The following is a 22,463-nucleotide window of genomic DNA, read 5'->3' as shown; positions in this document are numbered from 1 at the left end:
TTCCTTCGATGCCCAAATATTGCTTTAGTTACAGAGGCCATACAGCTAAATCTTTATAAAACATGGGAAAGTAGTATTGCACGTACTCAAATATATTTAGTCGGGATCCATTTCTTGATTGTTCTATTACATTGGGTAATCCACCAGCATGAGCTGATCCTTGAATGAGAACCGTTAAGAATCCCACAATCATGACAACCATCTGAAATGCATCTGTCCACACCACTGCTTTTAATCCTCCCTGAAATGGAGAGAATGGATGTGAGTTCTTAAAAAGGAAGGCTTCAAGTCTTCCAATTCTTTTTGACAACCTCTCTGCTGATACAATCTTTCTTTCTCTTTCTTCCCTTCCTTGCTACCTTCCATTTTTCTTTCTTTCTTTCTTTCTTTCTTTCTTTCTTTCTTTCTTTCTTTCTTTCTTTCTTTCTTTTTCTTTCTTTCTTTCTTCTTTCTTTCTTTCTTTCTTTCTTTCTTTCTTTCTTTCTTTCACTACATTGTAAAGAATGGGTAGGAATTTTCCAGGCACAGAGGACAAGAGAAGGGAACCACATGTGTGAAGGATGGAGATGTATGGCTGCCTGGAGAAATGAAATAATACTAGAATATATAGATTGAAGCATATACAGAATGCCCAAGGGGAGGTTGCTGAATCTGCTACAGGCCAGAACACAGATTTTGACAAGGCTACTTAAATGATTTCTCAAGAGTAATGAGACAGCATTAAAGAGATTTACATGATGATGAGATTTTATTTGTTTGCTTTATAGTGGTTTCAGGGGTGGTTGTGTAGATACCAGATTGCAGGACCATGGAAAAGAAGGAGTGAAGAGATACACCCAGATGTGATTTCAGAGTCTGTGCCCAAGATGACAGAGGTTTGAAGCAAGGCAGAGATAGAAAGAAGTAGATGGATTTGGAAAACAATTGGGAGGTCAAATCAACACAACTTGTGAATAATTGAATACATATGATGAGGAAGGAGGGGAATTGAGGATGATCACCTAGGTCTGGTTTATGCAACATAAGCATTTTTTTCTTTTTTTGGTTTTTGTAAATTTAGTGACAATAAATAAATTTGGGGGAAGTGAAATGGTAGAATGATGAGAAAGAAGAAAAGAACTAGAAAAACACAGAGTCTAGAAATTCATCAAGAAATGGTCAAATAGGGAGATGAGCAAAGCAGACTTTCTAGAGGGTAAATCTCACATCAGAACTCAACACAGAGTGATGAGCAAGAGGTGAGCATGCTGGTTATCAAAATTGGATCCTCTTGAGAATCACTTGCGGAATTTGAAAACAAGCAAACTAACAAAATATCCTAGCACCAACTCCAAGATTCTGAATAAATTGAGGTCTGGGTTGAGACCGAGTCCTAAATGTTTTCTCAAAGCTCCCACAGGGATTCTAGTGTGCAATTTTAGTTGAGAAACACGTGGGCAAGAGGAAAGGAGGGGGAGAAAGAAGCTGCTGGAGTAATCCAGGTAGAGAATCCCCCAGGACCACAGTGAAGGAGGAATGAGCAAATCGGGAAAGATTAAACAAAGTGATATTTTAAAAAAAGAAGTGCTTTGAAAATGAATAAGCACAATGAGAATGGAAGGATGTGGTATTTTTAACATTGAAAAATAGAATTATCATCCCCAGTTACTCCTCCAGAGTGTCAAGAACTTCTCTGAAAAGATGACAGGCTTCATCTTTACCTTGAGAAGAAAGAAGATATTGGGGTTGTCCCATCATTTCTTTTGCAATTAAAGTGCAATTTAATAAATAGACATTAAAGTTCTGCCAGAGGCATTGTATTTGTATGTTGTGTTCTCATCCTGACTTGAGGAATAACCAATATTTTCCTCCTACCCCCTCAAATAGTGGTATCGTGATGTTCTCTAAAGATACTAAGCCTTCTAAACCCAAATTGCAACACCAGATTTTAGTGATATGAAGATCAAGTGTCCAAGACCTCGGTTTTCAGAGGTTACTTGCTATTGGTTATGCAAAAATATGCATGAACCTTATCTTCAGCTAGCCCTGAGGCATGAGGACAAACCACCTTATCAAATGTACATCAAAAGACAGATTATAGCCACCATGAAAATTTTTCTGACTCCATAACTCCTTCATACAGTGAGACTCACACACACACACACACACACACACACCACTGACCTATAACCCTGATCGTGCGGGGTCACTGATATATGTAATCAGTTTGTGTGAAATCTAATGTTTACTTCACTAGATTGCAAGTCCCTGAATGGCAGGAATTATTTATTATTTTAATCTCTCCCGCTGGTTGTCTTAGTTGTACTATGCAACTGCAGGACCATAAGGAGCCTGTCACCTGAGCAGCAAGTGTTAGACCAGTGAGCCACCAGCATAATGAGATCCGGAAGCCTGCAACTTGGCTAGAGAGAGGAGAGATGGGACAGAGGGGGACAGAGGTGTGGTGAGGGATTAGCTGGGTGGATTGATGCACATCATAAACGATTTCCAACACCAAGAGGCTTATACTTTATCCTGTGAACAATGGGAAGTGAGAAGAGAATTGGGTCAGTTAAGTGGCATAAAGAAACGGGTGATTAAGATTAATCTTCCAGAGACATGGGGGGGGGTAGGGGGGAAAGCACTGAAACCAATTAAGAGTTAGTAAGTTTAGTTCAGTTTAGCTTGTTGTGATCATTAAAATACGCAGACATGTTTCTGACATCTTACTTTTTGGTCTCTATTTGTGCTTTCTCTATGCTTTTTTCCTCTTCTCTTGCTTAAATCACTTGAGGTTTTGTTTTGTCATGTTTTAATTCCTTTTCTCCACTTTGACCATTTTATTTAAACAAGTCCTCTTGAGATTTTGCCATAAAATTTTAAGTTAGAGTCTAAATTTAAAGAATGTCTTAATCCCCAACAATTCAAAGAAGACAAAATCATCAAGTCTGATTACTGTCTTCCTAATTTACATGCTATTGTTGTCCAAAAGATGGTTATTCTTTTTCTTAATCCAAAATTACATATAAAAAAAATTACACCTAATAATAAAAATAGTAGTGGTATATTTCACAATATTGTAAATTATAACATATCATTAGATATGTAAGTTATTAGATATTATTGATATGTAATATCAAGTTGTTATTTTTTGTCATCAAGCACCAAAAAACTGTTTGACTGGACTTTTTAAAGGTTTACTATTTTATTTTCTGATCATTACTTCTTCTATCCAAAACTGGATCATTTTCCTTCTTCCTTCCTCTAGGTTTTTCTCAGGGGAAGTTAGATTGGTGGTAAATCATCCTGGTTCTTGACAGTTCTGAGAAGTTAGTATTGCTGAATACACAATTATAGGTTGACAATTGTTTTCCATCAATGCTTTGAAGATATTATCTCACTGTTTCTGCCTTCCATTATTTGTTGCTAAGAAGTCTGTCTTCAGTGTCCCTGGCAATGCGTCTAGTCATCCTTGTATGGGTAGATGCCTCAGAGCAACTAATCTGTCACATATGGCCAGACATTTAAGGAGCAGAAACTTATTTTTAACCTACGTAAGAGATGTGCGTCTGGAATAGAACAATGATAGTGAGAATGGAATGAAAAAAAAAAAAGACAAAACTCTGCAGTGCAAAGAAATGGTGGGAATTGTGTGTATGAAAAGGAGTTAAGGGCGTTTCCAAGTCATATATTTCATGATATATGTTAAAAGAGTATCTGATCTGCACACAGTGCCAAAATACATGTATGGCCTGCTCTATGATAATATAGGATTACTTTATTTTTCTCTATAGAGGACAAAAAAGGTCCAGTTTTCTGAAAAACACTGTCACACTTTTACCTGGTTACTTACAGCCTCTGTCTGTGGGTGCCAAAGATTCAGATGAATGAAGATTCCCATCGCAGGGCATGATCAATAATAGGTGCTCAACGAACGCTTCTGAACTAAACTGATTTTAACAGTTATATAAATATAGTGCCAATACCACCCAGATTGCCTGGTTAAAAATGGAGCATATGGTAAGCCAAATGTTAATGTAACGCAAGCTTATCCATCAATAAGAAAGAACAGCACACTGTGGAACCCTCAAGTTCACAGAACACCAACCATTCTTGGTCTTTCGTACACACATTTTGAATTTCTCAATCACTAGGTGTGACATGTATGCTACCTATATGGTTCATAGTTGCTGTGAAAAAAGCACATTTTGGTTTTGTGCTTGTTACGTGTAGGGTCACTTATCCTCTGATCAAGGAGGTAGTTCTCCCATTAAATTTTTTCTTTGCCAAGATTTCTCAAATGAGCCCAACCCAATTCTACTAATGGTACTGAAAAGAATTTTAAATAAAACAACAGCACCTTCCTCAGGAAACTGTGACAGATAGGCCAGCATATTTCTATTTAATTTTGGAATAGCAAATTCTGCTATAATTAGATGCTCTGTTGTTGGAGATTTGCCCTTATCCCATATTAGGACATGGTATTAAATACTTTTTAATGGATAGATACATACCAGGGTACAGTAGAATGTGCAAACAATTCCCGTGGCAAACACAGAGCCCCAGAGATCAAACCCCGTCACTAGAAAAGGAGAAGAAATATTGAAAGAAGTTTCTCCGAGGAAAGTAGAAGACCAAGGTTTATGAAGACAAAGTCACAATATTTTTGTTAGCGTTTTTTGTGGGCAAATGGAAATCGCATTAGAATTTTCTCTTATTAAATTCACCTCTGATTAAGATTATTTTATTACATTGTTATATTTCAACTCAGTCCATAATTTTTAGGTATGGCTAAAAGCCAAATTTTTCCTCCAAAAATTCTGTAGCTGCCCGTCTTTGTACCAACTGTTTGTTTGCTTTTTCTTAACAAAATTAGTCTGAGTACTTTGAAACTACCTAAGCATCAGCCATGAATAAGTATTTCTCAGTATAAGCCCAGAGCATGATTAAATTGAATATTGAAGTCTTTTAATATTATAGGTACCATCACGAAATTTATTTTAATCATTTAAAACTTTTTGCTCTTAGGTCTCTCCAAAAGGCCAAGTATAAATCTTAAAATGATTCCTACGAGCACCTTTCACCCCTCTATTTATTTTTTTTAAAGATTTTATTTATTTATCCATGAGAGACACAGAGAAAGAGAGGCTGAGACACAGGCAGAGGGAGAAGCAGGCTCCATGCAGGGGGTCTGTTGTGGGACCTGATCCCGGGTCTCCAGGATCACGCCGTGGGCTGAAGGCAAACGCTCAATCGCTGAGTCACCCAGGGATCCCTCGCTCCTCTATTCAGATTATCTACATGAAAGCACTGAGATGGGATCATATACCACAAACGTGCTTAGTGGTTGTTCATATGCAATAACCAAGACCTCCATCATTTCAGTGATTAAAAAACCAAAACAAATGACAATCAAGCTTGGTGTTTGAAACCATGTGGGCAAAATCAAGTGACTAATTATTTGCATTATTTTCTTTCTTTTTTCTTTTTTTAGATTTTCTTTAAATTCAAGTTAGTTAACACATAGTGTATTATTAGTTTTGGGGGTAGATTTAGCAATTCATCAATTGCATGAAACACCCAGTGCTCTTTCCAAGGATTTTTGGAGCTCTAGATGGTGATGACTATAGTAATTAGAGCCCCCTAAGCACAAGAATGTCTCCCTGACAATACGGATGTGTGTTTCTTGAGATGAGAATGTAAACAGACAAAAGATGGAAAGTACCCAGGGGAGTATCAGTAACTCACCTTGATTGAGCGCCAGGGCGGGGGCATACACCACCACTCCTGTGTAGAGAATCTGTAAGGTGAACAAGAGTCGGGTGAACAGTGTGAGGAGTGACATGGAAGGGAAAGCTGCTTCCAACGGTCCTTATTGACCTTCAAGAGGTGTTTCCCTCAACGTGGTCACTACACATCTCATTGGCAACCGCTCTCATCTTGAAATCATATGATCGCCATCATTAGCATGCAAAGGGGATAATAAGCATCTGATGGAGGAAGAGCACTGGACTTCTAAGATTGCTGTGAATTTTGAGATTTTATGGCTAGATACGGCATATTTTTGGAGGACACAAAAATAGGCTTCAAGGTAAGGTTTTGATCCAACTTTTCTCTACCCACCTCCGCCCCCACGCTTATGCCACCATGACTCAACCTCCTTTTAGTGGCCTACTGAAACAGGGGACAGGACAGCACGGGGAAAACTAACCACACGAGTGATCTACTTAATGGTTGGACTCCCCCAGTTGCAGCCACTACACTGAAGGAAGCGGGCACAGTCTCATTTTATTTTAAATGGGATTTCACCATTTAGAGATTCAGGCAAGGGTTTTAAAAGGCAGAAGTGTATGAGAAGGTCAGGGAGCAGTGCTTTCTTTTCCCCTCTACTAAATCCTTCAATCGTGAGGGAGTGTTTTGGTTAAAAAAGGCAAGAAGGTAATTTTCCAGCAGGAAGTACTGTGTGAGTTCTAGGAAGTATATATACCAACTTGGAGGACGGCCTGGAGGCGCCCAGAGCCTAGGAAGCAGGAGAGAAGTCCAAAAGGGGAAAATGGGAGTATTGTCTTAAAATGATTTGGGGCAAAAATAAATAAATAAATACATAAATACATAAATTAATTAATTAATTAATTAATTAAATGATTTTCGGCAAAATGGGCTTTTCTGGTTCAATGCAGTTAACTAGAGAAAAGCTAGTGAAAGGACCATTTCATATCCAAAGTAACTTGTACAAGGGAAATAAAAGTTTCAAATGAGTTTTTAAGGCTACGTTTTTCTTTGTGGTTTATAGTAGACATTTGTTTGTTATCTATTATCCGGATGAATATACGGGGTCCGTACCATGTGGACCACTGCCAGTGGTCACCCGTCTCAGAAGTCCTACCTGTGAGGAAAGGAGTTGCTTCTTGGCGTTTGGTCTGTCCTTTGGTTGCACTGCCTCCCCCCCTGGAGTAAACAAACCTGTGTGTTGTCACCGCACACAGTCCACCCCCTGCGGCCCTTCCCCCTTACCGTCTGCACGATGTAGATGACTGTGGCCGCGTAGCGTACTGGCTTATTGAATCGTAGCTGTAAGTACTAGAAACAGAGAGAAGGACAAGCAAAGAGTCAGCATCAGAGCTGCTAAGAAGGTGCTTTATTTTCTTGGATTCCCGTGTTTAGTGCTTTGGGTTTGTAATATGGCTTTACTTGAGAGAACAGGAAAACTACAGATTGCTTGAGGTCAAAGAAATACCAGAGCTCTATGAAAGCTCCATTCTGGCTTAAGCTTCTCATGAGAGAGAAGACAAATGCCTTCTTTTTAAACTTCTATTGCTTGAATAAAAACCCAGACCCTCTCACTTTCGACCCAGAGGTCATCCTACTGACTATACTGAAGCCACTGTTTCCTTTTATATCCCTGGCCCTAGATTTAGCCCACCCTGTATTCCCTCTTTCCCAGGTCACTGCAGTAGCTCCCAGCTGATTTCTCTAATTCTGATCCTTGCCCATCCATCCCATCAACCATACATCTGCCATGTTGGTTCTCCTAGAGCAAGGCTCTAACCATGTTGCTTTTTATTTTTTCTTTAAGATTCTATTTATTTATTCATGAGAGACACAGAGTGAGGCAGAGACATAGGCAGAGGGAGAGTCAGGCTCCTTGAGGGGAGCCTGATGAGAGACTGGATCCCAGGACCCCGGGATCACACCCTGAGCAGATGCTCAACCACTGAGCCACCCAGGCATCATATGTTGCCTTTTTACTTAAAATCTTCAATGATTCTCCATCATTGACAAACAAGGTGCGCATCCCACACTTGATACTCTCCACCCTCTGATCTATACCCTTCTTATCTTAAATCACACCACTAGGCCTCCCATTATTTATTCTCCACATCAAATCATTGTGTGTGGCTCAGTCAACATGCTTTGCACTTCTCAGGCTCTTCTTTCATTTGCACAGACCCTTCGACGGGAGAGAATCTTCCCCCCAGATTCATCAATCCTTAGTCATCTTTTAAGGAGGCTGGCCCAGCTGCCATTCCCACCCATATGCATACTTTCTCCTCTGAGCTCCAACAGCAATTATGATCAACTTTTTTCCTATATGGCGTCACTTGACCACCTACTCTACTGTCTGGTGGATTGACAACGGATCCATAAATCTTACAGTATCAGTTTCCTAAAGTGACTGTAACAAATTGCCATGATTTTGATGCAGCTTAAAGTAACAGAAGTTCTCTGGAGGTTCTGAAGACCAGAAGTATGAAATCGATTTCACTGGGCCAAAATCAAGGTACTGGCAGGTTGGAGGCTTTAGGAAAGAACCTGAGATCACTTAATGTTAAAATAATTTTTATTCCTTAGCCTCTGGTTCCATCACTTCAATTCCTGCCTCTGTGGTCACATCGCTTCTTCTCCTGGTTGTCAAGTCTTCCTCTGCCTCAGTCTTAGAAAGGTACATGTGATGGTACCTAGGGCCTACCTGGGGAGATCCAGGATAATCTCCTCTTTTAAGATCCTTAATTTAATTACATTTGCAAAAGCTTTTTTTTTTTTTAATCAGGTAAGGTAATAGTCATAGGTTCAGGGATTAGAATATTGACTTTTTTTTTTTTTTTTTAAAGAAAGGGATACATTTTTTCAGCCTAACCACACTTACCTTCCCTGATACATGTAAACAGTGCTCTAAGGATTCATTTTTGTCTTCTTTTATATCTTCATTCATTCAATAAATAATTATTACCTGACTTCCATCCTGCATTCTGACATACAGTAATACCAAATATGATATAGTCTGTGCCTTAGAGGATTCTATGGGTTAGACAAAGTGACCTTTAACAAATTTATTCTAATAAAAATAAAGTTCCAGGTATGCTGTGTACTAGAGGAAGAGCTACTAGGAACTGTGAACACACTGAACAGCTGGATCTGGTTTACAGTTAGAGGTCAAGAAGGGTTTTCCTGAATAAAGATTCTAGACAACACTGGTATTTGTTGTTGTTATTATTATGATTATGATTATGATTATTTATCATAATAAATATGCATTAGGTGAACAAAATAAGTGTTAAAAGTATGACTTGAGGTTTCAATTTCTTGGCAGGAGTTTCTGATTGGTAGTGGTCCTGTCTTACTTGCATTGAAGAAAAAAAAATCATTTTGATTAAATCAGGAGTTAACTACCAGATTTGTCCTATTCCTAGAAATGATACAGAAGTGTTGTGTCATGGTGTACAACGGGGCCTTCTCTGAAACCCTAGAAGGGACTCTCTTAGCAGAAGTGTTACTCAGTTTCACACTACTACACCTGCTCAACCCTCACCCCAAGCACGTATCCATCCTGTCCGTAGACCCTCTTTCTTCAGACGGTAGATTCAGTACCCTGTGAGTCAGGACACAGGCCAGTGGCCGAATGACAGAGGACACCAGGTATAAAGGAAATGATCTTAAGAGGTAAGGAAGTCAGTGAGGAGGCAAGTCTCGGATGTCATAGGACTGAAAACCATGCAGAACTTCTGTGGTGAGGACAACTTAGTTTCCAATCATATGTCTTTGGGAAGATTCATTTATTGCCCTAAACAATGGCTTTCTTTTCTAAACCTGGTGCTCATAGGCTCCATGGCATAGTACGTGATAACGCCAAGTCCAGGGACGAGGACACGCTGGGATCTTAGCGACCGTAGCCGTCAAGTGGGTGGCACTCAGTATTCCAGGACGTGCTGATGGCCTCCCAATGCACCTGTGATCCTTTGCTTCAGGGCTTCATCTCAGCCCTTGCACAGGGCAGGCTGGCAGTGCCCGGGGCTGTTATCATTGGCTGAAAGCCAGTGACAGAAGGAGTTAGACACAAATATTCAGGCTTCTTTGCCCACCAGGAGGGACGACCCTGAGACAGGATCTGGAGGTCTTCCACAGGTCCCCAGTGAGAGGGAACCTCAAGTGCTCACAGGGGTAACCTGCTCAAAAACACACCTTTTATTGGCTTCATTTTCTTCCATATTTTCATCGCCACCAATATTCAATGAAATCACTTCCCCCAGTATGACTTGCATTCAAATCCTTGTCTTAGGGTTTTTTTGTTTGTTTGTTTATTTTTTTAATGCTTCTGGGGGAACATAACTTAAAGCAAATATAATCCAAGTGGTGACTAAAAATGCTCATGTAAAAAAAGATATGTTCTGCTGATGGGAACTTTTTGTCCCAAAACATAGAAGAACTCAAGGTAGCCTACTGGAGGACAAGACTAAGTGTGACATAGACAAGCTGTCTTGTCTGAGATCCCCCAGACCGGTGAGCCACTAGCTAACGCAAGAGCTGATGGCAGGCTCATACAAGGCCCCAGTGAGACCAGGAGGAGAACCTTACTATTTTACTGGACCCATCTCAGCCCAGACCAAATTGCTGGCCCATAGAATTGTGAGCAAATAAAATTGCTGTTTAAGAAATTTATTTTGGGGTGATGTGTTACACAGCAATTCATAAGTAATATGAAAATTGGTAGTAGGAGTGGAGAAATGCTGTAACCCCAAAGTCCCCAAATATGTGGTATTAGCTTTGGGACTGGGTGGCACCTGAAGTTTGGGACAGCAAAAGGGAAATTATGAAAAATGGCAAGACAGTGAGGAAACTGCCATAGGAACCTGCACAAAGTCAAGGGTTTTAGCCTCTCGGTTTAGTTCCCTGATGTCAGCCAATTCAGTCCAGCTGGAGAGGCAATATTGAGAAAATAATATGTGAAGAAAAAAAAAAAAAGAAGTGGATCAGAAGGAAGAGTCCTTAAATTCTAGTTTGAGCTTTGCCACAATCTCACAGCAACCTAAGCCTCTGTTTTTTCATCCTTGAAACAAGAGAGACAATTGCAATTGTGAAATTCTACATCTGAAAGACTGCATTTACCTATTCTTTCAATTACTCCCTCCTTCACTCAATGGTCCTCTTTGATGTGTATTTATCTATCACTACAGCCAATAATAAAAATGGAAATTCAACCAAAGAGATGTATGCTTGATGCCTGCTTTTGAAAATGGCAAAGGTAACACTTCCCATCATTGTATTTGATTATTTTCAAGACCCCAGGCCTTATAGAGGCACATTCTTTTCCATCTTAGTAGATAGTAAGTTCACTTCTCATGTTGGTTTGAACTCAACATGGAACCAGTCTTAACCCCTCTCTTTCTCTCACCCCCCACATCCACTTCCTACAAGAATCCTGGTGCCTATGTCCCACTCTCAAATATAGCCACTTGCATCATCTCTTCTCTTGCCACTGGAATACCATCAGCTCTTGCTTGGGCTATAGGAACAGCCTCTGAACCAGACCCTTGCTTCAGCAATCAAAATCCTAGACTCATTCCCAACATCCAGCTACAGCAACACTCAAAAAATGCAGATCACATCGTGTCACTCCTCTGCTCAAACGCTGCCGTGACCCATCTCAAGGTGAGTAAAGGTCAACACTTACAAAGACCTTCAAGGCTTCATAGCATTGCTTCAAACCCTCTCAGACCATGAATATCCATCATAAAGCAATCATTTTGTGATGTCACTTACTATGTCAAAATAATATTCAATAATGATATCCTATACCTACATATCTAATTTCTGAAACCTTAACTATAATTACTACAACACCACCAATGTAATGGAAAGGCAAATTAAAAAGAAAGAAACTTAACCCTCCGCATTATGTCACCTATAATGCTTAGGCACCACTTCGAAAGATGACATTAAAAAAGTAGTAGCTTGGGGGACGCCCGGGTGGCTCAGCGGTTGAGCGTCTGCCTTCGGCTCAGCGCGTGACCCCGAGGTCCTGGAATCGAATCCCACATCGGGCTCCCCTGCAGGAGCCTGCTTCTCCCTCTGCCTGGGTCTCTGCCTCTCTCTCTCTGTTTCATGAATAAATAAATAAAATCTTTAAAAAAAAAAGTAGTGGCCTGTGCATTACTATAATGAAAAAGTTTGGGTTAAAGAGAAGTAAGTAATTCAGAAGTCATTTAGTTTAAGAAGTCCAAGAAAAATGAGAAGGCAGGCACACACCGGCCTATAGGCTAGTGCTGAGGGCGAATAATAACAGACTGGGTTTATCAGCCTGTGATAAGATAAAGAAGGAAACAACGTTAACTGGAGTGGAGACAGCAGGATGAGGCTAATGACAAACCATCCAAATGGAGATAATGAAACCATATGACACTGCGATTGAGCTGAGCCTAATCTGTCAAGTGAGGGTGAGGACAAGCCCTCCTGCTTCAACAAGGGGAAGGATAGTAGTACAGTTGCACAGGTGGTGCATCTGGCTCTGGAAATCCCACTGTATATCAGAGCATTTAAGTCAATTGGCAGTGGCTGCGTAATACTCACCCCAAGACCCACTGGCTTAAAAACAAAGGATTTGATCAACTATGCTGCAATTTAAAAGAAGCAATCAAAATTAAAAATAAACATTAAAAATAATTTAATATTTTTCATGATTTTGCAGATTGGCTGGGTTATCTCCCTACTTGCTTCCCCAGGGCCCCCGTGAGGTTGCCATCACCCGAAAGGTCAGCTGGGTGAGAAGATCCAGGTGGCCTCACTCTCAGGTCTGCTAGTCGCATTGGGTGCTGGCTGGTGTGCCTCTGTCGTCCTCTGCATGTCCACTCATCCCCCCACAGCCAGTCCGCCTAGCCCAGCTTCCCGACAGCAGTACCAGGACGGCATTGCAAGGGGGTGAGAGCAGAAGCCATATAACCTCACGAGGCCTGGGCTCCAGATTCACACATCACTTCTCTTGGTCAAAGCCACATCCTATGGGTCAGAGCAAGTCGCAAGGCCCTCGCAGATTCAAGGGGTAGGGAAACAGACTCCACCTCTTGCAGTCCTCAGGGCTTTAAAAGACCCTGGGAAGAGTATCTATGGTTGGGTAACAGGGAATAGAGGATGAACAAAGAGCTTCTGCAAAGGACTTGAGTGGTATAAATTTGGGGACAGTAACAACAGGAACAACAACAATAAGTAATAATACAAAACGCTTACGTGGAAGGCACCATTGGCCACGTTCTGTTAAAAGTGTTTGCATGTAACACCTCATTTACTCCTCCTGGACATCCTTTGAGACAGGTGCATTTATGATCACTCGCCCACAGACGTGGAAATCGGGCACTGCTGGGCGGCAGTGCCAGCGTGTACAGCCCAACAGAGTCAAGAGTCCATGATTCTTTTTTTTTTTTCTTAGGATTTTATTTATTTATTCATGAGAGACCCAGAGAGAGAGGCAGAAACACAGGCAGAGGGAGAAGCAGGCTCCCTGCAGGGACCCGGATGCAGGACTCAATCCCAGGACCTCAGGGTCACGACCTGAGCCGAAGGCAGACGCTCAACCCCAGAGCCACCCAGCCTTCTCAAGAGTCCATGCCCTTAACCCTTGTGCTGTAGTGCCCATTCTGACACAGCAAAAGGCAACCCCCAATCACCCCGTGTGTACTTTACGCAATCTGAAATCCTTACTAGGGTAGTAAAAACTAAAATACATAGAGGGCAATAAACGTCATAAATTAAATTCAATGAAACCCTTGCATTCCCTGTACCTGTGTTACCTTAATAATTATAAAGGCGGTCTCAGATCTCCTCAGGTACATATTTGCAGTTGGTTTACTGTAAAAACTGAACCATTTTCCCGAAAACCAATTAGTAGCACCGCTGGAACAGAGTTGCTCAGAAAATTTTTCAATTGACCTCAAGACAATGTTTTTATTCTACTTTGTCTTGGGGCAAATACCCTACGTTTTAGTGCATGTACACAGCTTCTTACTTTCCAAGGTTAACATAACCAGAGAGCCAAGTGCATCGTGATTTCTATTTGCAGGAGGTTTTGAACACGAGGGCGTTGAACAACCACCGAGCACGAAGTGGTACAATTACTCATCGTACGTATGTGTCTCACATGCCCAAGACCCCCACTGTCCCTGCTTGGGCCCCCTGCACTCCAGTAGTGGGTGCCTCCTCTCAGTGTGGTGGCCAAATTACCCCACAAATATTCCAAGCCCCTCCCCGTGTCTGACACCGCACCCCCCCGGAATGCTCCTCCACATACAGGGACTCCCCCCTCCACTTCTTTGATCTCCTCTCTCACCTTTCTCCCCCTGGCTCACTCCTCTGGAGCACACTGATTTCTTTCCTGTCCCTCAAACATGCGAGTCCTACTCCCTTTTTAGGGCCTGGGCATCTGTGGCTACTGTAGGTTGGGGTGTCTCTCCCTCCCGGGGTGCCAGGACTGGCCCTGGTCACCACCCAAACCTCACTTAATCACCCTGTATGAATTACCGCCGTCCCTGCTGAGGCAGGACCCGTACAATCTACCTTTTCCTATTTACTGTCTGTCCAGGGCACTCAGCAGGCCAGAGGGCTGCGAGGCACATGCAACCTCCTCCAACTTCCACTGCCCGGATGGAAACACTGCCACTTGCTAGAGGGTGACATGGGGCACGTTGCTTGACTCCATACGTGCAATGGTTCTAGTCTGTTAAGAGGGGATGATAACGATAGAACCAACCGGGAAAGGTCATTTGAAGGGCAAATGCTTGAATGCACGTGAAGGACCCAGAGCAGGGCTTGGCACACAGTTAAATGGCCAACACTTTTCTGTTATGATCGCCTTACGCAGTATGTTTATTAATCACCTTCCGGTACATTTATTGATCACCTTCTCTGCGATGAAGGAAGCACCATAAGAGACGGGTTTGGTTCAGTGCTTTCTCCCCCGCCCGAGAGGGCGCCCGGAACATCGTAGATGCTTAACAAGCATTGAGTGGTTAACTGAGTTACTTAGTTGTACAAATGATTTTCCACATTTGGGTAGTTTGTTTATTTATTATTATTTATTTATTTATTTATTTATTTATTTATTGAATTTAAAAACTCTTTAACACTCAACCAAAGCTTCATGAAAGAAGGGAAGTATCCTCTACGTGGAAACCGTAGCTGATAACAACACTCAGTAACCTGCACAACGTCATCCTCTTCTTAAGCAATGGACTTTGAAATTGCACTCCTTTCTGACTCCTCTTTCTCCTCTGTCTCCCTCTTTCTAACAGTTACTGAGGCATTTTTTAAAAAAAAAAAAAAAACAGTAGCAACGCTTTGGGGACTCAAACGTTAATAGCTCAATGGAAAAACCAAGGATATATTTACGTTTTCCGAAAGTACACTAATGAGCAACGAGGATATGTGCATAGACTTTGTGGGACGAAGCATCAATCGAGTCGTTCCCACTTGACTTACGCCCCAGACAGTAGCTGGTGCATTACCTACCATCCAACCTACTACCTATTCTGATCACCTACCTACCTTTGGTGGGGAGGGGAGTTTGGATATTTGATTATCTGTGGAATCACAAGTTTTAAAACCTTCTGGAAAGTATTCATTTGCTGAAGTGGCTTTTGAAATCCAGAGTCATCCTTTATAATCATTTAGTTTACCTAATAATAAAAAAGAGGTGTGTTAAGAATCCTCTGCTGTGACTTGGTAGAGATGGTGTTGGACAAGGAAAACAAACCACTTTCTCATAGAAGCTGACTTATGGTCACACCTACATACTGGGCACACAAACTCAATTTTTAACGTGCTATTTTAGTTGAGAATTATTGCAAGATCAAGATAGCACTGCCTCATTTTGTTTTCATTAACATAATCCCCATATTTGTATCATTTAGGAATCCCCCCTCATTAAAATGTTTTCTAATAAAAAAAAATTGCTGTTTTTTGGTATTTCTACCAAAACTGGTAGAAATAACTTTTGTTAAAGGACTCGGCTCTACTACATGACAGAAGGGGATAAAGACGAAATGGATACTCAGTACACCATTTATCTCAATCTTGAGTTTTCTTATCTGGAAAATGGCAACATTTGCAACGTCTCTTCTGCATGCTTTTCAGAAGACTGATGTTACTGACACAGATAATAAGATCAACTCCCTTTCAGGAAGACTGTCCTACAAGTTAGACCAGGAAGCAGGTATCATCCTTGGGGTAGCCTCGTGGGAGTGGCTCCATCCTTCTTCATTCTATGGATGTGAACGCAGTTGTGTGTATGGCCAAACCTAAGCCTTGCCCAATAACACCCACATGTGCTCTTCCTGTGATGTGTGATCATCCTGAAAATAAATGCGCTTCTCAACAACCCTGTGTTATCAAGGTGATGTATGCTATTGGGGGGGGGGAGGTGTCCACATGGGGAGAAAATAACTACTCTTTCTAACGTGAAGAAGCAGAGCTGTCTTACCTCGTAGGTGCTGGTGATGCCAGACCTGTAGAACACAGGGAGAAAGAGCTCCGACGTGAGGATGATGACAAAGGTGTAGGCGATGAAGAAGAGCACAAAGGATGCCCCAAAGCGGTAAACCTCCGAGGGGGCCCCCAGCACAGTGACAGCTGACATGAAGCTGGCTGTCAGAGACAAGGCCACGGGGCCAAAGCTCATCTGCCTTCCCCCGACCAGGAACTCTCTTGAAGTTGCCTTTTTCCTCTCCTTAATAGCAAAGAACACCCCAATCCCGGAGGAAATGACAAAGAGGGCCGCAAACACAACATAATCCCAAACTGTGAAGCTTTTGGCCTCCATGCTGGGCCGGATGGCACCAGGGAGGTGCTTCCAACCAGGGCTCAGGGCGAAGCTGCTTCCAAAAGCAGAGCTCAGGACAGTGGATGCTTTGCCGAGAGAGATCAAGGTGATTTTGGGAGGAGACTGATGACCGTAGGCACTTGAGTGGGTCTCCAGACACCAAGCTGTATTCAGGGAAGATCTCAAAGTTGACTCCAAAGAAGAATCTGGTGGTACTATTGGTACCGCCAAGTGAGAACGTGCAATCCGACCCAGCCAGGAGCTGTATGTTCCCCTGCTAAAACGGAGAGGGAGTTCAGATGTGTTCTGAAATTAATAACCATGGGGGTGGAATGGACTTCCAGATAACATGCTCTTTTATCTTCTGGATTTTTTTTGATTTAAGGTTAAACATTACTGGAGAAAAAATGGAAGTGATACAAGTTGAACATCTCAGCATTTTTAAGTAGTGAAATGGAATCTGCACTGGGCAACAGCACCCTCGGGGGTGTCTTTTCCCGAGTGAGGGAGGAAGGGAGGGTGGAGGCAGGGTACCTGCAATTGCCCGAGGCAGTGGGTGTGGAGGGAAAGGCGCAAGGGACCGGCAATCTGGAGACCTTTGCTCAAGTTGGCTCCACTCTAAGCAAGCTGTGTAATTGCTGCAAGTCATTTAACCTTTCTGAGCTTCAGCTGGAGCATGGGGGTAATAAGACCGCAAGGGGTTACTATGAGTCTTCAAGTGTCTCAAACTTTCTACCCTCTTTCCCCCATCTGTTAATATGAAAGCTGATAATATCTACCTCATTGGCTCTTATTGGTAAACCTTTACAGTGGAACCCTCCTGAACATAGTAGTTGATTCTCTCTGAACTCAGAAAATGGATTTACCAATAATTAATAAACCATTTATGGGGCACCTGGGTGGCTCAGTCAGTTAAGCATCTGCCTTCGGCTAAGGTCATGATCCAGGGTCCTGAGATGGAGTCCTAAGCATGGGACTGCTTCTCCTTCCCCCTCTGCCCCTCCCCACCTTGTGCTCTGGGAGCCCTTGCTCTCTTTCTGTCAAATAAGTAAAATCTTAAAAAAAAAAAAAAAAAAACACCATTTGTATTCCTCCATTTTATCTCCATCTCTCCTTCATTTTGACATTTACAACTCAACACTTGTACCTGGAGGTCAACTCAGAATTAGTTCTAGGACAAATAAGAAAAGGAAGGTGAAAATCCAGTTATAGACTCCCGTTTCTGCTCTTGTTAGAACATCAATTGTCCTGAAGTATCCCCACTAAGTCTTTGGGGGACGGTTTCTCTATTTTGTTCATACTTCTCCTCTTTCTCGATTGTCTTCCCTGACCCTCGCCCTACAAAGCCTGGTTATTCCACAAGATATAGTTCCTGTCTCCTCTGCTGTGTGGAGCCTTCCCTGACTCACACCTGCTCGCTCCACCGCAGCCACCGTGGGAGCAGCCCCTCCTGGGACTGCGTATCCTCCGCTATTTTAAAGAACCTACATGAGTGTCTGTATGAGTCTGTCAGCTGTTGTAGATGACCAACTTTTGGAAGATAGGGACAAGGCCCGGTCCAGAGTGATCAAGAAACAGTAGCCACTGTAGAAAATAAGGAAATAATCAACAAAGCAAAAGAAGAAATTGTAAATTATCCAATATGCCCAAAGCCAGAAACATTTTCTGCCAAACAGAGGAAATTCTAATCTTGCTTTTGACATCTGGATAATTGAACATATCTGTGATGATTTGTTTAGTCTGGATATTGTCTTCCCTCTCTACTGTGCTCCATGGATTTGAAGGGCATTGGAAGCACTGATGGCCAAAATATACTTGTAGTTACAAATAAATACGCAAAGACCGCCAGGAGCTATCAGTGTCCTGTTAAATTTCCTTCTCTAAATTTGCAGACTTGACATGATCAGTGTTAATGAGAAACCAGGCCTTTAATATTTTTATTTTAACCTAAGCTTTTAATTATTTTTATCATGCACCATTCTGATTATGTAACAGAGTTTTGTTTGTAACAGTCTCAGCAGAAAATTGGAACTCTGGCTTTCAGAGACTACCTTTTACTTTAATATTAACACCAACTAAGTGTTAATATTCAATCCACAAAGGATGTAAACAACTTGTTCTGGTCAGGTGAATATTTGTTCAAAACATTATCATTATATCTATGAGGTCCCAGGGTTAAATACCAGCAGCTTACGGTTGACGAGTCCATGAGTGCTGCTGATTTTAATGAATCAGTGTCAAGAAACAGTATTGTCTACATAACTTGCGTTTGTCTTGGATGTCAAGACAGTGGGGAAATAGAGAGGCTAATGGTTTCGTATGGGAAGGAAACTCCATGCCTCTCACAATAACATATTCCTTGCTTTCAACATTTTGCTGACTATGAGGCACAGCATCAATTTATTGATTTAATTCTCAGTTATCTCCCATTTTTTGAAAATCTTTCCATCCTATTGGTAGTATTCAGTGACTTCAAACTCTCTTCCTCCTTCCCCATGAAATTCACTCTATGCAAGGTTCATGGTGAACCTATACAAGGTATAGGATCAACTTACTAATAACTTTTCAGGGAAAACAACACAACCAGCACATGCAATGGGTGTATCAATTATTTTTTAAAGATCTACTTATTTATTTGAAAGAGAGAGAGAGAGAGCAGGGGAAAAGGGAGAGAGAGAGAGAGACAAGCAGACTACCTGCTGAGTGGGGAGCCTGTTGGGACTTGATCCCAGGACCCTGAGATCATGACCTGAGCTGAAATTAAGAGTTGGACACTTAACCAACTGAGCCACCCAGGCACCCAATGGCTACATCAGTTAGAAGGTACATCCCTATAACAAAAATATTTGCATGGAAGGGTGGGAAAATGTACTTCTTTGATCTGAAGAAACCCAGTATCTCCTGTATCATTTTGCAGGAACTCCAAATGCAAACATTGAACCTTGTTCCTTAGTGTAAGGTGGAAACCTTTGTTAGAAGGTAAGACATCATCACCGGCTCTCCCCCACACACACACACACTCTCCCCTAATGAGGCTCCACTATCCAATTCCCACTGCATAATAGGTTAGATTTGTTGTTGTTATCAGTAATAGTCTCCTTGGTGTAAAATAGTTCTGCACTTTGCTTGGAGCAAGTTCTAACGGGAGAAAGCAAGAGAGTTTGAGAACATTGAATGCTACCAAAGGGAGGAAACAGTAAAGCACTGGCAAGATTAGACTTCTGGGGGTATAGTGTTGGAGACTAGGCATAGGAATAAAGACAAAAACAAAACAAAACAAAAACCAGTACATGAATCTATCTGGTGGCAGAGACATTTCTCAAACCTAGTAAGACTATCTTAAAACCAGTGTAAGGAGAACCAAAGGGGTTCTAACAATGAGATTAACATTAAATGTTAGTATTTTTTCCAGCCTTATTGAGATATAAGTGACATGTAGCATTATGTAAGTTTAAGATATACAATGTGATGGTTTGATACGCTTATATATTGTGGAATGATCACCACAATAGGGTTAGTTGACTGCATCATTCCCATAATTACCTTCTTGGGGGGTGGGCGATGAGGACATTCAGGATCTACTCTCTTAGCAACTCTTAGGTATATAATACCATATTGTTAACTTGTTAACTATAGTCACCATGCTGTACATTAGGTCCCCAAATAAATGTTAAATTTTTGTCATGTTGTGCTGGAGGGTAATTCCCTTCTTCACCTCAACCTTTATGGAAAAGCTGTTACATCACTGGTATTATATTGATGTATATTCATCATTACACTAAAGGGAAAAGAGATTGTGTTTGTCTTTAGGTTCAAAATACAGAAGGAGGAAGGAAAACTATTGAAGGAAGTATGACACATAGGGGAAATTGAGGACCCAGTAAAAACAAAAATTGGGTGGCTGAGTCGGTTAAGCAACTGACTCTTGATTTTGGCCCAAGTCATGATCTCAGGGTTGTGAGATTGAGTGCCATGGTAAGCTCCATGCTGGATATAGAGCCTACGTAAATTGCAGAAAAGACCTCCTGACAATATTTATGACCTTTGAGATCGATTATTCCATCAAAGTCAGGAGTTGAGCTTTTTTGTCTTTATTTTTTTGTCTTGTGTTTGTTTTTCTCTTTTCCTTCCCTTCTTATTCTTCCTTCCTTCCTTCCTTCCTTCCTTCCTTCCTTCCTTTCTTTCTTTCTTTCTTTCTTTCTTTCTTTCTTTCTTTCTTTCTTTCTTTCTTTTTCTTTCTTTTTCTTTCTTTCTTTCTTTCTTTTTCTTTCTTTCTTCTTTCTTTCACCTTCCCTTTCCTCCTTCCCTCTCTCCCTCCTTTGCTTCCTAATATAAAAATAAGGGTGATCTGAGAAGTCTAGAGGATTTGGGGCACTGAGGAGTTAATACTTGAATTTCATTTACATCTTCTCACTAGAAAAAAAAGATTGTTCCCAGACCCTTGTGTAATATAGTGGAGAACATCCTTTACCTGCAACAAGAGACCAAGTTTCTTTCTCCATCCTGTCACTAAGCTGTTCTATGATTTTGTTACTATTTTCTCTGGTTCTTAGTTACCACATTTGTAAAAAATGATGGTATATCCTATTAATAATTAGATATTCAGATTAATGTAAGTAACTAAATCACTTTTCAAGTCTACTCAGATGTTGCCTTCTTTGATTAAAGTCCAAACAACCACCTTCAAATCTTCCTTCCCTACTCTATTTTTTCTTCAAAAATGTATCCTCTACTAATATAATTTGTAACATTTTATTTTTTAAACATTTTATTTATTTATTTATTTATTTATTTATTTATTTGAAAGACAGGGGGAGCACAAGTGGGGAGAGAAGCAGAGGCAGAGGGACTAACAGACCCTGTGCTGAGTTCAGAGCCCAGTGCGGACCTTGATCCCTCAACCCTGAGATCATGACCTGAACAGAAATCAAGAGTCAGATGCTTAACTGAATGAGCCACCTACCCAGGCACCCCACTATATAATATTTTAAATGTTAACATCCCTCAACTGAAATGAAAACTTTCTAAAAGGATTTATCTACTTTGTTTTCTAAGGTAACCTCATAATCTAGAAGTTTCTGTCCCTTAACAAATATCCCATACATCGAACTAAATTATATAAATTCTAGGAGTCCATTCTATCTTTATAATCTATGTTTAATCCCTATTTTACTGAAGAAAAAAATAAAAAATGAATAAAAAATCTTTCAAGATTTTTTTAAGCTTAAGTATTAATCTACCTCCAAACATATTTTCCATGTAAAATTGATATTTATATTCCATCCTATCAAGTTCCCAAATTCATTGTAGCTAAATGGGACTGTGGTTAAAATTTCACTCACTCATTCTACATACACTTAACAAATGTGAAGAGACGGTTATTCAAACCTTTAGGAGGCAAATTTCAAAGTCCAGCAGATAATGTTATTTAGAACTGACCTATGGCATTGCAGGTCTACAGTAAACAAGTAGAACATTGGAAAGGAATATCCAGCTGGAAGGGCAATTGAGCATGAGGATCAAGGTCCTCATTAAACGCCCTTAAGTACTCTTCATTGTAGAACAGCATGATCGACAATGGGCTTGATTTGCTAAATAAGTATAAAAGAAGAACATTTCTTGTTTAGTTCATGCTTCTAGCCATTAAAATAGAACTTTTGAATAATCTTGAAAAGGGGATGGATTCTCTTATTGTCTGAAACGTTCATGCATTATTTTGGTTCTTCTCATATGACTATAAAAATCTGTAAAACTTTTTTAAAAGTGTGTAAAAAATAGTATCAATAGTCCCATTAAAAAATTAAAAAATTAAAAAATTAAAAATTAAAAAATTAAAAAAATGTGTAAAAAATAGTATCAATAGTCCCATTTTACAAATGTTAGAAAAAAAGTACATTCAAGT

General features: G+C 40.8%; 1 protein-coding gene across 1 annotated transcript in view; it reads right to left on the bottom strand.

Moving 5' to 3' along the window:
- SLC5A12 (solute carrier family 5 member 12) overlaps nucleotides 1–16,924 on the bottom strand; it is a 45,333-nt gene extending 28,409 nt beyond the window's left edge. Inside the window, exons 1-5 of the mRNA XM_072793737.1 lie at nucleotides 16,223–16,924; nucleotides 6,994–7,059; nucleotides 5,728–5,779; nucleotides 4,494–4,561; nucleotides 87–241 (exon numbers count right to left, since the gene is read on the bottom strand). Of these exons, the coding sequence (XP_072649838.1) occupies nucleotides 87–241; nucleotides 4,494–4,561; nucleotides 5,728–5,779; nucleotides 6,994–7,059; nucleotides 16,223–16,561 (680 nt within the window). The 5' untranslated portion in view covers nucleotides 16,562–16,924. The remainder of the gene's footprint in view (nucleotides 1–86; nucleotides 242–4,493; nucleotides 4,562–5,727; nucleotides 5,780–6,993; nucleotides 7,060–16,222) is intronic.
- Nucleotides 16,925–22,463: the final 5,539 nt, after the last annotated feature.

This window comes from Canis lupus, chromosome 23 (genome assembly GCF_048164855.1).
Source record: "Canis lupus baileyi chromosome 23, mCanLup2.hap1, whole genome shotgun sequence".
NCBI classification, from domain to species: Eukaryota; Metazoa; Chordata; class Mammalia; order Carnivora; family Canidae; genus Canis; species Canis lupus.
Note: the sequence above shows the minus strand (reverse complement) of the source record. Positions and strands in the feature narration are given on the sequence as shown.